The 13,374-nt window shown below is 57.5% G+C and overlaps 4 protein-coding genes across 4 annotated transcripts in view; all 4 read right to left on the reverse strand.

Moving 5' to 3' along the window:
* The window catches only part of DICSQDRAFT_177412 (uncharacterized protein), a 6,285-nt gene extending 1,737 nt beyond the window's left edge, over window positions 1-4,548 (reverse strand). The window contains exons 1-8 of the mRNA XM_007361229.1: window positions 4,379-4,548; window positions 4,167-4,322; window positions 2,904-4,101; window positions 2,700-2,849; window positions 1,544-2,648; window positions 978-1,493; window positions 697-914; window positions 70-639 (exon numbers count right to left, since the gene is read on the reverse strand). Of these exons, the coding sequence (XP_007361291.1) occupies window positions 70-639; window positions 697-914; window positions 978-1,493; window positions 1,544-2,648; window positions 2,700-2,849; window positions 2,904-4,101; window positions 4,167-4,322; window positions 4,379-4,431 (3,966 nt within the window). The 5' untranslated portion in view covers window positions 4,432-4,548. The remainder of the gene's footprint in view (window positions 1-69; window positions 640-696; window positions 915-977; window positions 1,494-1,543; window positions 2,649-2,699; window positions 2,850-2,903; window positions 4,102-4,166; window positions 4,323-4,378) is intronic.
* Window positions 4,549-6,300: 1,752 nt separating this feature from the next.
* On the reverse strand, window positions 6,301-6,924 carry DICSQDRAFT_13858 (uncharacterized protein; the record flags this gene model as incomplete). Its single annotated transcript, XM_007361230.1, has 1 exon — window positions 6,301-6,924. A coding segment is annotated over one exon (624 nt), but the record flags the coding sequence as incomplete, so codon positions are not given.
* Window positions 6,925-7,851: 927 nt separating this feature from the next.
* Window positions 7,852-10,144, reverse strand: DICSQDRAFT_132195 (3-oxoacid CoA-transferase). The gene is made up of 11 exons (XM_007361231.1): window positions 9,932-10,144; window positions 9,762-9,875; window positions 9,649-9,703; window positions 9,249-9,575; window positions 9,114-9,188; window positions 8,791-9,055; window positions 8,649-8,737; window positions 8,532-8,590; window positions 8,420-8,478; window positions 8,295-8,358; window positions 7,852-8,237 (listed from the first exon to the last, which is right to left on the reverse strand). Exons 1-11 carry the CDS (start codon window positions 10,119-10,121, stop codon window positions 7,948-7,950), a joined length of 1,587 nt encoding a protein of 528 aa, XP_007361293.1. The 5' UTR covers window positions 10,122-10,144; the 3' UTR covers window positions 7,852-7,947.
* Window positions 10,145-10,654: 510 nt separating this feature from the next.
* Window positions 10,655-13,112, reverse strand: DICSQDRAFT_97752 (3-oxoacid CoA-transferase). The gene is made up of 10 exons (XM_007361232.1): window positions 12,686-13,112; window positions 12,592-12,615; window positions 12,437-12,529; window positions 12,329-12,383; window positions 11,882-12,269; window positions 11,553-11,825; window positions 11,411-11,499; window positions 11,295-11,353; window positions 11,177-11,235; window positions 10,655-11,112 (listed from the first exon to the last, which is right to left on the reverse strand). Exons 1-10 carry the CDS (start codon window positions 12,951-12,953, stop codon window positions 10,759-10,761), a joined length of 1,662 nt encoding a protein of 553 aa, XP_007361294.1. The 5' UTR covers window positions 12,954-13,112; the 3' UTR covers window positions 10,655-10,758.
* Between the last annotated feature and the right edge of the window lie 262 nt (window positions 13,113-13,374).

Genomic DNA, 13,374 nt, shown 5'->3' on the forward strand with positions numbered 1-13,374 from the left:
TGCGACCGTTGTTGCTGCTGGGCACAAAAGATCAGCTTTTCTCCTATACTGACACGACTATTCACCCACTTGGGCAATCAAGGCCTGGATCTGCTCTGCGGTGAGCCTGTTGCTTTGCATGTAGTAATGCAAGCCCTGGACTTGCAGCAGTGGGTTCACTTGCATACCCTGTACAGGTTGTCCAGGCACCGAGGGTGGCCGAGGAACGTTGGCGTTCGCTGGACTAGCAGCAGGCAGCGGCGGCGAACGGTGTGGGGCGCCCGGTGACGAGCTCGTCGCCCGAGCAGCGAATGACGGGGACAAGTGGGCGGCACTGAGCGCAGGAGCGGCTGCAGTTAGCGCAGCTGAGGCGTTCGAGTGCGGCACTTGCCCTGCCGCCTGTACCTGACCTTGACCGGAAGCTGGCGCTGGAGCAGGGGCCTGCCCTGCCATGACCCTAATCTGCCCTGCATGGGCCAGATGCGGCGGCGACATCCGGGCATTCGCGTTAGCCAGGGCAGCGATACGCTGCTGTTGCGATATGCCGACCTGGGAGCTGCGAATCGGCTGCACTTGCGCAATGCCGTTCTGGGGCCGCGGAATACCGTTCGGGGTGGCACCTGGCGGCAACATCTGCCCTTGAGGCGTCTGAGGTTGTTGCTGGGCAGATGCACGATGTATAAGCGACATTCTCGAGGGTTTCTTGGGTCATCTTACCGCATTCGGGGGCAACGTCTGCGTCTGCGTGCGTGCTTGTTCCCGTAGAAGGTGCTGTCGAGCAAGTTCGTCATTTCTACGTCGCACAAGGGACTCTTGAGCAACAATGCTCGCCTCCTTCTCTGTCTTCATCCGACTGAGCTCAGCAGGCGTCAGCTTTGGCAACTTGGTGAACTGGCCGTGTGTATCGTGTACAGCCGTAGTTTTCGCGCGCGGAGCTGGTGCGTTGCATCGCCAATCAGCGCGTCGTTAGGCGCCAATGGCATGGTATGTGCACGTACGATTCGACTTCTGCGCTTGCTCCCTCCGCTTCGCTGCCCTCTTGATTGTATCGTGGATGGCTGCATGTCGACGACGCTTTCTGGGCTCACTCTGAGATGCAGAGCTCGCGGCACCATTGGCAGACGTGGTGGCGCTCTGAGTTGCAGATCTCTTCAGCCCTCTAGTCGTCATGTGCGCTGACGCCGACGTCGATGCCACAGACGACGTGTTGTCCTCTGCCGCGTCGCCACGGGCGGCGGTGCTGGACTTCCCTCTCCAGCGCTCCAAGCACTCCCAAGCAGTACGCTTGTCTGTCGAGATAGTAACTCGCGACGAGTTGAAGGCATCAGCGATAAGGTTCCAGTTGTGTGGATACCTCTCCACCGCCTGTTTGAGGAGGGCATCGTCCGCCGGAGTCCAGGAAAGAGAATCAGCCTGCTCCGCGTTACGTTTGCGCACGTCCCTTGGAGGTGGAGGCATGAACACAGGATGGCCCGATGGCGTGGAGGTCTTGGTTGCGGTACCCTCGAAGAGAACTAGAACACAGCGTAAGTATGGCTTCCGGCACAAGGAAATTAACAATTACCACATGGGTTATCGTCCACAGGCTTAGCAGGAGGAATATCGATATCGACAAAGACGGGGGCTTCCTCGATCTGAGACCACTTGCCATCCTTGAAGTTACTGGCAGGCCTGAGCGTGCCAAGAAGGACAGGTTTCTCGAACATAAACTTGCTCGTAGGAGTGAGCTTCGTGTACATCGCTTCGTCGATACGCCTATCCGGGTCGTCCTTGCTGATGCGGCGGTCCGGTTTCTTCCGGTTATCCTCGCCGAATGTGGGGGGAGGGGCGACATCCAGCATACCGTAGACGCCGCAGTCGGGGAATAATTGGGCAAGATCGTGAGGCGGAGGCGGAAGAGGAGGGTCGTTCGTTGTCAGTGCCGACATATGCTTCACGAGATCGAGGTCATCCAAGTCAATGAAAAGCTTTCGAGTATCGGAGTACAAGATGTGATCGCGTATGGAATCGTACTTGATCTTCTCCTTGACGCCCTCTCTCCCAGTGGGACCCAAGACAGGGTTCTTCGACGAGGCCTTCAAGCCCGGATGAGCTTCCGGCACAACTGGTTTCGGAGGAGCCTGCATCTCCTGCGGCTTGTCTGCTTGAGTTTCCAACGCCTTGGCAACACCTACCTCCATGGCATTCTCTTCGCGGCCAGAGCTGCCGTCACCCAACGCCGTCAGGTCTTCAATCTCCTCGAGTTTAGGCTTGAAGTGAACGCCATCTTGGCCGTCTCCCTGTAGAGGCTCTTGTTCCAGCTGCTCAAGAGCGTCCTGCAGAGCCTGACCAGGCTCGAGGGAGTCGTTGGCGGGCTCTTTGTCCAGCTCGTCTTCGCTTTCATCATCAGACCCGTAGCCATCGTTCGGAGTGACGGTCTCCCTCGAGTCGCCGCCGTCCTCGTCGACGTCCTGGGCGTCGCGGAAAGGTCCATCAATGTCTTCGATTTCGACCCCATCCGCCATCTCCGTGTCTTCCAGTGGCGGAGGCTTCCAGAGAACGACGATACCTCTACGAACACGCTCCTCCAGAGAGCCTGCCTCGTGCCACTCCATAACCGCATGAGCTAAATTGTACGCAAGGGCGATCTTCCATATCCGTTCTTCGTGGAAGTCAGTGCGCATCCACCTCTGTGGGACTTGCTCAGTAGCCGCCATAGAAGGTAGGAATTGTCAGATTACCATCTCGTCCATGAGATAATCCCAATGTGTCTTCATCAAACCGCCGACGCCACGCTGCTTCTTGGGCTGCCGGAAGCTCCATTGGCCGGAATCTTTCAGCTTGTCGACGCGCTCGAATACACGGAGAAGATGCATTTCGGCGATGCCGATCTATGCAAGTCATGTAGCACCGGATCAACATGGTGTCTCGGGAGAAGTACGCACCGACCAATCGCGCGTGCTGAGGCATTTGGTCGCTCTCTGCAACTTGGTGTGTACAGGGTTGGCCTTCAAAACAGCTGCCCACTTATTGAGACCCATAGGCTGCCATTCGTGGGTCTTCGGATCACTCTTATCCGCTCCTTTGTTTTTCTTTTTGGACGGTTTCTTCCAATTGAACTCCAGAGGAAGCAGTTCGAGTGGAGGCCGAGGATAAGGCGGATCGGGAGGGAATTGATGGGGGCCTCTGGTGTATTCGACAGGCATGGGTTGGTCTGCCCTGTCATTGAAGGAGAACGAAGTGGGTGACCCGGGGGTGGGGAGCGGGATAGCGTAGTCAATGACGGGATATGATACATGTTCGTCGGTAGGTGCGGGCGATGACCGAGGATCTGTGGGTCCCAAAATAGTCATGATTTGGTCTTCGCTGGGCTCCTTCATCAGCTGGGCGGGTGTCACCGTCTCGAACGGAACGGCTGTCCTCTCCTCGGGCGATGAAGACCTCACTTGTGGTTGAGAGTCCATAATTCCCATGTCTTCGTCATCTAGCGGTTCCGCCTTGATGCCATCGGGTTCAAAATCAGCGCGCTGCGAGGGAGACCGCACGCGCTGTGACAGAGGAAGGGAGGTTCGGCTCAATGAGGGTTCTCGTGTGGCAGCGACTGATCCTGTGGACGTTTGAGGCATGGGAGAATCCCGACTCGGCGCAATATAAGGAGGTGTTACTAGGCGTTCCGGCGCAGGGGTAGGGGATTTCCCAGGAATTGCGACCTGCGTGGGATGTAGCTCTCCTTCTACGAAATCTGGCGACTGCCGTGCAGTCTCCGGTACCTGGGGCAACTCAGGCGACCTCACGTTCTGCGTCATATCAGGCTTGGCCTCCGGAACAGTGGGCTCTTCGGGGGGCAAGACAGGCGGGGGAAGGTCAACGTCCATGAGAGCTTCCACCTTTGATACATCAGGGATTGGAGAGTCTCGTTCCTCTTCCTCTTTCTCCTCCTCTTCCTCCTCCTCCTCCTGGCGTTCGCGGATGGTAGGTGACGCGGGCGGATCGGACATGGGAGATTCCGAGATGACATTGGCTGCGTCCGCCGTCTCCGCCATCGGCTCAGGTTCAGGAACACCCACGGGGGAATAGGCCGGGGGGGTCTCGGGTAGAGCTACTTCGTCTTCGAGCAGGTTTGAGATGGAGCCCGTCTCGGGACTGTGACACAGAATGTACAACACCTGAGTGCCAGTAATCTCCACAATGCAACGACGAAGACTCACTGTCTCTCAAGATCGAACCTGTCCAAGAATGACTGAAGGCCGTCATCGTGACTCTCTTCTTGCTCTTCAAGCGTGACTAAGGACCCGAGCTTGTCGCGCTTCTGCACGAGATGATACAATTCGCGTAGGAGCTCGTTTCGCCGCCTGCTTATTTCCCTGGAGGCATAGACTCGATGAAGGCTAGCGCACGACGAGAGGAAGACATGACTAACTGTAGTTGCATTACGCGTTCTTCCACGAGTGACTCCGTCAAGTGAGACATCATTCCGTGTGAGAGACGAGCCAGCGCCGAGAGGATGTGTGACAAGAATGCGGGGAAGTCGCGTGTGTGGCTGAAGGCTGAGGCCACTTGGAGCGCGATCGCAGGATGTGTCGAGTCACGAAGAACACACAGAGTCTGGAGTGTTATAAGGCACGTCTACTAGAACGCCACCCGAGGCTAACAAAGGCCCTGCTGGGGAGGAACAAAGAAGAGGATGGGGAGGTCGTGGCGCAAGGTCAAAAGGTGGTTCGGTAAAGCCCGAAATTGTGCTCATCCTAATATGGCAACCGTCCAAGTTCAGAATCCCATCCCTTCACCGAGCGATGCACTCGCTCTATATAGCTACACCATCACGTTGCAGTAACTACCACACAGTTTTCCTCCTTCCATGAAGGTCGGAACATCTCTGGCCAATGAGACATGATGGAGATTTGTTCTGCTCAACTTGTAATAGGAAAGGACTAGAAGAGACGACGGTCCTAAACACAACCCGTAGCCGATGAGCATTGCATAATAATTATCTGTGGTGCCGCTCTGCAGCCCCCGGTGTTGCTCGAGCGCAGCCAATACATCTGACTAGTTGGTAATTACGGGTATCACGAAAAAATGCGTGCATCTGTACACAAACGAGGGGCACGGCGGGAGAGAAGGATGATGCCAATGAGGAAGCCAGAGAGCCAGGATCATCACAGCGAATAGCATAGTCTATGAGCGTCCACAAAGGAGAGCCGGGTTCACCCTGTACCGAGCACCCCAACACCTGCGCTCGCGAGACAGCACGACGAAGCCCCTGCCCACCTGGACAACGAGCGAGCCCTTGAAGTCCCAGCTGCTTATCCTGATACTTCTGTCAACGCTTCGAGTCCGTCGATGTCACAGAGTCCGTTCTCCGCTTCCCACCACCGAGGTGCCCGAGCTTCTTGAGACCGCTGGAGATGCTGCTCTTCTTCCTCCCATGCGTCTTCTTGCTGGTTGTCGATGCTTTCGAGTCTGTCGACTTGACCGACGCCACCTCGGCCGCAGCGTCGGCGTCGGCGTCTTCCTCGTGGCCATTGACGAGCACGCCATCAGCTGCGAGGGCATCCTCGGTGATGCCGGTGATGCCGGAGACGCCACCGCCGCCGACGAGGCGGACCGTTGTGTCTGGCTCCTGATTCGAGGGGGCCTCCGGAGCATCAATGAGGACTGGCGACTCCTCCCCTGCAGTATCAAGCTCCGACGATCCGACAAGCGTCAGATCCTCGTGGAGGAGATCGGGTACAGCTGGGGGCGACTCGATAATGACGGCAGGTTTGAGTGCCTCCTCCGGAGAGTCGACAAGCTTCGTTTGGATCTCCAATGTGAGCTTTGGTGAGGGTGATCGTGATCGTGCCGTGCGAGGAGGAACTGCTGTGAGAGGAACGGCGGACATGGATTCTTGGCGTGCGGGTCTTCCCTCGATATCGTCTTGAGGTGGGAAAGTCCGGCTAACGTCGTCGTCGTCGTCTGGTGTGAGCTGACTGGGTGAAGGGAGGTCTACAGGCAAGGGGGCCGGAGGTTTGGTAACAGAAATCGTGGGGAGCTGCTTTGGTGCAAAATTGGTAACCTTCGCTGAGGGGGTGGGCAGAGACGACTCGTCGAGAGCACTCGTTTCCTTATCCTCGGCGGCGAGGACTGGTATCGGGACTTCCGCACCAGCGCCAGCATTGCTTGTAGAAGATGCGAGCGACAATGGCTCCAAGCTGACCTTCTCCTGTACATCGTTACAGGAGCAGAAAAAACAGAGCGACGTCCTGCACTCACCTTGCCCTTCTCTGGAGGTTGCTGAAGGATGCTTTCCGGCACGATGCCGGCATCAATCCACCTCCGGACACTCTTGTCCGCCCAGGCCTCCAAAACGTTCCAGCCCTTGTACTCTCCGGCCAACCGCAACCCACCCGTGCCCGTATCACCGCCAGTGTCGCCCTGGCCACCTCCTACGCCGTCGAAGAAATAGCTCTCGTACCCAATCGAGTCCTCGCTCCCATCGCTCCCATCGTTACCGGACCCCATCTCGAACCCTTCCCCGCTCTCGAGATCCTCCACGAACCCCGCCAGGAACTTTGCCCATCCGCCCGGCCCGTCGCCCCGCCACATAACGACCTTCGTGTCAAAGTCTCGCCCGAAGACGATCACCTGGCCGACAGCGCCGCCCTCGCCAGGGTTCATGTCGATACCCAAGTAGTTACCCGCCTTGTCCGCGACGAGCGGGATCCACCCGCGACATGAGTACTCCCGCCGGACCCACCCCGCGGGTATTGAGTCCATCATCTCCTTCAGCGCCGCGTTCGCGCCCGTTGCAGGGTCATCATCGACCTCGCGCCAGAACCGCCATTCCTCCAGGACGTCCTCGAGCGGGAGGAGCGTGAGCCCGAAGAAGAGCCCCTCCGAGCACCCTGCTGCGCTTTCGGGCTCCTGTCCATCGACGCACAGATACGAGTCGCGGACGGGCTGCGGAAGTGAGAATCCGAAGGCCATCTCGAGCTGCGCGAGGTCTTGCGGGAGGATACCGTAGTTCAGGGTGTCACCTAATTCGGGGTACTCGCGTTCGAGCCACGAGCGCAGTCGGTTCCAGGTGTTGGAAAGCGGGGGGTATGGGAGACCAGCGCCCGCTGCTGTGTTGTGTAATGGGAGGATGGACGTGGATTTGGGGGTCACAGCACTGTCCAAGGACAGCGTTTCGTTAGCATCGTCAGGGCATCACGTACACTTGGCCCATGGATACATACGAGCTAGGGACATCGTAGTAGGGGCCCGAGGGCGACGAGGGAGGATACGAGTACGTCGAAGACGATGGAAACTGTGCAGTCTGCAGTGTCTCGGGATTGAATGCATCAGGATGCGATGTCAAACCCGGGGATGATGTCGGCAGGCTGAAGGCCTCGTGGGTGGATGTCATGGCCCTGCGAGAGGAGGTGCGGCTGTTTTTGCTGGAGAAGAGACTTGCAAACCAGCTCATCGTAGGTGTCGTCGGCCAGGATGGCTGGTCAAGACAGCAGCAATGGATACCAGGAGAGGCAAGTGATCCCAAACCAGTTCAGTGGAGCGAGAAGAGCCGCGCCTGGGCGAAGCGCTAAATCGGGATGCCTGGCGAAGTGCCAAAAGCAAAAACAAATCAGAGCAGCTGCGCACAGATAATGCCGGGACCTCGAGGCGGCGCCGGGGCAGAGTGTCGTACGGTGCGAGTGTGGATGGGTATGGGAGGAGTGCCAAGTGTCGCTAGCTGGAAAGGACTGGCCGCCGTCGAGTACAGCATGAAACATATCATTTGCCGCACTCCGCCGGGGCACGACGCCCAGGCGCCCGCACACGCTCTGCAACACGCTCCAGGCCATGGGTGTGCCACCGGCGATCCGGTCGACGCCTCCATGGCAGTCGCTAGCAATTTCATTCTATCCAATCCCATTCGAAAGTTCGAAGCCTTCTATTAACGTCCGAGTACGTGGGATCCTAGATAATGATACAACATGTACAACTACGACAGTATGTGCAAACAGCCTCTCAGAATGTCGCCAGCTGGTCCGCGACCTTGAAGTCGGCAGCGGTCTTTGCGCGAAGCTCGTCGAGCGTCACGCCCTCCGCAATATCAGTCAATAACAGCTCGCCCGCAGCGCGATCTACCTTGAACACTGCCAAGTCGGTCACGATCAAGCTCACAGCGCGCGCACCAGTGAGTGGCAGAGAGCACTCCTTCACAATCTTAGGCGTGCCATCCTTGGACACGTGCTGCATCGTCGCGATGACCTTCGTCTTGTCAGGATTTGAGACAAGATCCATTGCACCACCAATGCCTGAGAAATTATCAGTATCGGGAGAGCTCCACAGGTCAGGGATGAAGTGCGGCTGACCCTTGACAAGTTTTCCAGGGATCATGAAGTTGGCAATGTCACCCGCTTGTGACACTTGCATAGCCTGAATGATGCACCTGTGAGTCGAGGTTTCAACACTGACAGAGAACATCGGCGATGCTGACACCAAGGCAAGTGACATCCATGTGTCCACCACGAATCATGTTGAACGACTCCGCGGAGTCTGCAGGAAGTGGTCAGTCTTACACATATAGCTAACACCACAAGAAGACTGACCGAAACACGAGGCGCCTGGAAGCAACGTCGTAGTCTCCTTTCCAGCGTTGATAATATCCCTGGAGGCAGTGACCTGTTCAGTTCAGGAGTGGCGCCCAATCAAGATAGTGCACTTACGCATCAACTTGGTCGGGCGTAGGGTAAGGGCCCATTCCCAAGATGCCGTTCTCGCTCTCAAGCCACACCTTGACGTTAGGGTCCAGGTGCTAGATTCACTCATGAGTGGGACATAGTGACGTATTCATTCGATGCAGCTTACCTCCGGAATGAGGGTAGGGACACCAACACCGAGGTTTACGTAGAAGCCATCGCCGATCTCCCGAGCAGCACGCTTCGCGATGCGGTGGCGCCAATCCTTGACGGCCTTTTCTGAGCTCTCCGCTGGATTTGTGTTCGTTTCCTGCTCAGCCGGGTTGTCTGCCAACTTGGTCACCTCGATGGTCTTTGGCTCGGTTGCCTGTACTATGCGATCGACGTATACACCGGGGACGTGAATGGCGTTCGGCGAGAGGCTGCCGACCGGACTGCGACGTCAAAGTTAGCAATCCCGCTGACACAGTCAGAACGTCAACTGTGACGTACACAATCTCCTCAGCCTCGACGATGGTCAATTTAGCGTTGCGGGCCATGACGCCATTGTAGTTGTTTGCCGTGTACCTGCCGTCCTATCAGCCTCTGATTCGAGCGCCGGCATGAATGAAGAAATGTGATACCGACCTGAAGACCAGGTTACCAACCTCGTCGGCCTTCCACGCATGCACGAACGCAACATCGCCCGCGATAGCAGGCTCCAAGACGAACCTCCGACCGTTGAAGAGGCGGGCCTCCTTCGGGTTCCCGGGGATCATGACCCCCGCCTTGAGTCCTCCTGGGTTGTACCGGATGGGTATGCCGCCGGTCTCGACGGCTGTGTTGGCACCCGTAGGCGTGAAGATACAAGGCTCGCCAGAAGCGTGCGCGTGCAGACGGGCAACGAGGGTACCCTGGGGAACAAGCTCGATGCCGACGTCACCGTTAAGATAGGCTGACTCGAGGTACTTATTTCTGCACGTAAAGAACACGATCGAGTGGCAGGTCAGGCGGGTAGAAGCGGGCATAGACCGGCAAAACTGCGTACCCTCCTAAGTAGGAGATCATGACCTTGTCGAGCTGTTTCGTCTTGATAAGTTTAACTAAGGAGCCGTTCAGCATAATCGAAGCAGCGCCCGGAAAGCCGTCGGAAACGCTCACCTAGGCCGTGGTCTCCTGCGCCCGCGTTGTTCGACACGGCAGTGAGATTCCGAACGTCGGCTCGTTTTGTGAGGGCAGTGATGAGGGTCTCAGGAATGCCACACAGTCCAAACCCTACGCGCGGAGAAAACTGAGCGCGAGCCCACTGCTGGGGGAATGTGCGGGCGTACCTCCGGAGAGAATTGTATCCCCAGTCTTCACATCCTTGAGTGCCTCGTCCACCGAGTCCCAAACCTTTGTCTTCCTTGGGCGCGGCGCGTTGGCAACTACGGAGTAGTACCTGATACGCGCGGCGATGATGATTCTACTGCTGCTGTGCGCACGGGGAATCGCGACTGCGCGAGCCCTCAGAGCCAACATGTTGTATTGAGGATTGCGAAGGGACGAGGGTATGTTTGTGAGACGGAAACTGGAGATGCGGGGTATGGGGGTTGAGTGTCTGTGACGCAAAGCCAGAAGAGAAGCGTGGAGCGGGGTATGTGATGAGGCAAGCCCAAGGCAACTCGCTCGATGCGGACGTTATATAGATTCTCTGGCTGTGGGCGAGGCCTTGGGGTACTCGATTTTCCGGCGCATTTCCGTCATTGGAGGATGATCTGGGTTGGAATCTTGGTACAATTTACGGAGGAGGTGGTGGCGGCAGAGCATGCTCACTGGGTTGCCCCGGATCCGACTGCCATACCCCGCGTCCCGGCGGGCCTCGAGCGTCTATCAGGCCCAGCCAATCACGCCTCACAATCTAGGCTTATCGTTCGTCTCCCTGTTCCGCTGCTTGACCGTGCTCTACCGTGCTCAGGCTTCCAATGAGTAATATCTCACCCCTCTTCTCGGGGCGTAGAGCCGTTACAGCCCGGTTGCAGGGTGTACATCATTGCGGGGACAGTGGCGATCGTGAGAAAGGCAAACGCCAGGGCGTGGCCGGGATGGTGATATGTAGAAAGCCAACGAACAATAAGTATGTGTTACAGATGAGTACACCAAGCTTGAGTAACACGGCTCAAGCCGTGCCGAGGTTGGGCGAAACTTGGAAATCTGCCCCCGTCTTAGCCTTCACCTCGTCCAGTGTCACCCCCTCCTGCAGCTCCGATAGAATCAATGTGCCCGCCTTCCGGTCGACGTCGAATACCGCAAGCTCCGTGATGATCTGGCTGACAGTGCGTGCACCCGTGAGCGGGAGCGAACACTCGTTCAATATCTTCGGGCTGCCATCCTTCGCGCAATGCTCCATGACCACGATGACCCTAGTCTTGTCCGGGTTCGACACGAGGTCCATCGCACCACCGATACCCTTCACAAGCTTGCCCGGGATCATGAAGTTTGCAATGTCACCCTTCGCCGACACTTGCATCGCCTGTGAGTGTCATACCGCTGAATCAGTCTGCCATCTTCAGGTGAAGGAAGATGACGGGACGTACGCCAAGAATAGCGACGTCTATGTGCCCACCACGGATCATCGCAAACGACTCATACGAATCTGGAGATCGACGTCGTTAGATCGCGCTGCCGCCGGCCAACTCGGGAATTGATTCCTACCAAACACCGCCGAACCAGGAAGGAGGGTCACAGTCTCCTTTCCGGCATTGATGATGTCCCTAAATGACGCAAGTCAGTGGGCATGATGTCTAGCAAGGTCAAAGGCTGACACTCACGCGTCGACTTGGTCTTTGGTGGGGTACGGACCCATACCGAGGACACCATTCTCGCTCTGCAACCAGACCTTGACACCTGGCGGGAGGAACTGCAGCTCACGAGTTAGTATTAGGCGTCGCCAAGGCCAACGGTTGTGCCAACCTCGGGGACCAGTGTGGGCATCCCAATACCGAGATTAACGTAGAAGCCGTCCTTGAGCTCCTTCGCTGCACGTTTTGCAATCTTGTTCCTCACCGCGAGCGCCGCCTGCTTAGCAGGGTCCGACGACGTCTCCTCTGCGGGAGAGGAGTCACGCGCCAAGGTCAGGATTTCGATTTGTTTGGGCGCCGTCGCCTTCACAATGCGATCGACATATATACCCGGCAAGTGAATGGCGTTCGGCGAAAGCGAGCCAACAGGGACGATCTCCTCCGCCTGCATATAGGTCAGAACGCTTCGACCGAGGAAACCGCATGCTTCGGGATACGCACCTCCACGATGGTCAGCTTCGCGTTCTTCGCCATGGTGGTGGAGAAGTTGTTCGCAGTATATCTGAACACACAATTCCCGACCTCGTCGACCTTCCACGCCCGCACGAGGGCGACATCGCCGGCGATAGCAGGCTCGAGGATGAAACGACGGCCGTTGAACTCTCGCGCCTCCTTCTTGTTACCCGGGATGGCGACACCGGCCTTGTGCCCGCCCTCCTTCAGACGGAGGGGAATGGAGCCCTCCTCGACTGCCGTTGAGGCACCTGTGGGCGTCCATATCGCTGGGAAGCCCGATGCGTGCGCGTGCAGCCTCCCCACCAGCGTCCCTTGGGGGATGAGTTCGAGCGAGATTTTGCCGTCAAGGTAGAGGCCCTCGAAGTGCTTGTTCCTGCACAGTAGCGTAGCACATGATGAGTAGAGTATGGGTAGCATATAAACCCCTCGTACCCCCCAATGTACGACGCCATGACCTTGCCAATCTGACCGGTATACAGCAGCTTGCCTGTGCGCGCCCTCAGGACGCGTTCATCTGAGCTGACGTACGATGATACGCACCGAGCCCCTTCTCTCCAGACCCCACATTGTTCGAGACGACGGTCAGGTCCTTGATCGTGTCCTTCTTCTTGGAAAGTGCTTCGATCAAAGTGTCTTCAAACCCCGGCCCCACAGTTAGGCTCGCCCTCGCAACGTCCGAGATGCGAGCTACGCACCAGGAGTACCACATAGTCCAAAGCCTATGCCCCCAAAGAAACTGGAATCAACAACAATCCGCGCATGCACGCATGTCCTAATGCTGCGACATACCTCCACTTAGAACGATATCCCCCGACTTGACGTCCCCGACCGCCGCGTCCACCGAATCCCATACCTTCTTCTTCTTCGGAACTACCTCCTCCGGGGCTGCGGTGCTGTATGCACTACGATCAACCCCGCATGACTGCGCTAGCGGGGCTTGCCAGTGCCCATGGGGTAGACTTGCCCTCAGGAGCGTTCCGGTGGCTTTCCGTGCCGGGTATCCTCGCAACACGGTCCTGGACGGGATCGAGCAGATTGTCCGCCGTACGGTATGCATGTTCCTATATCTGTCACGGTATAGTTTACGCTGTATCGGTGCTGGGTGTACCCTCCCGAAGTCGTGGTCGCCGTCGGGGGTTGTGGTGGACGCTGGTCACAAGCTCGAGCGGGTGTTCCTGTGCAAGTCCGACAGCCTAACGCGTGGGTAGCTGGCGGGACTTCACGCGGACAGGAAGAGGAAGGAGTGGGCAGGCTTTCGGCCGTAATGCCGCGCTATATGTATAGCTCGCTGAGCATCTTCGTGCAGCAGTCGTGGTCCGAAAGGGCATGTGAGCTGCATCGGCCGGCGCATGTGAGAGCGCGAGTTACAAGAATGGCCTATGAATCAATATCATTGCCGCTAATCCCGGCTCCCGCGTCTCCGCGTAACGCCGTTGCCCGCGAAGGAAGCAACGGACGGAATGCTCAATGCGGGGAAC

This window comes from Dichomitus squalens (assembly GCF_000275845.1).
Source record: "Dichomitus squalens LYAD-421 SS1 unplaced genomic scaffold DICSQscaffold_2, whole genome shotgun sequence".
Lineage (NCBI taxonomy): Eukaryota > Fungi > Basidiomycota > Agaricomycetes > Polyporales > Polyporaceae > Dichomitus > Dichomitus squalens.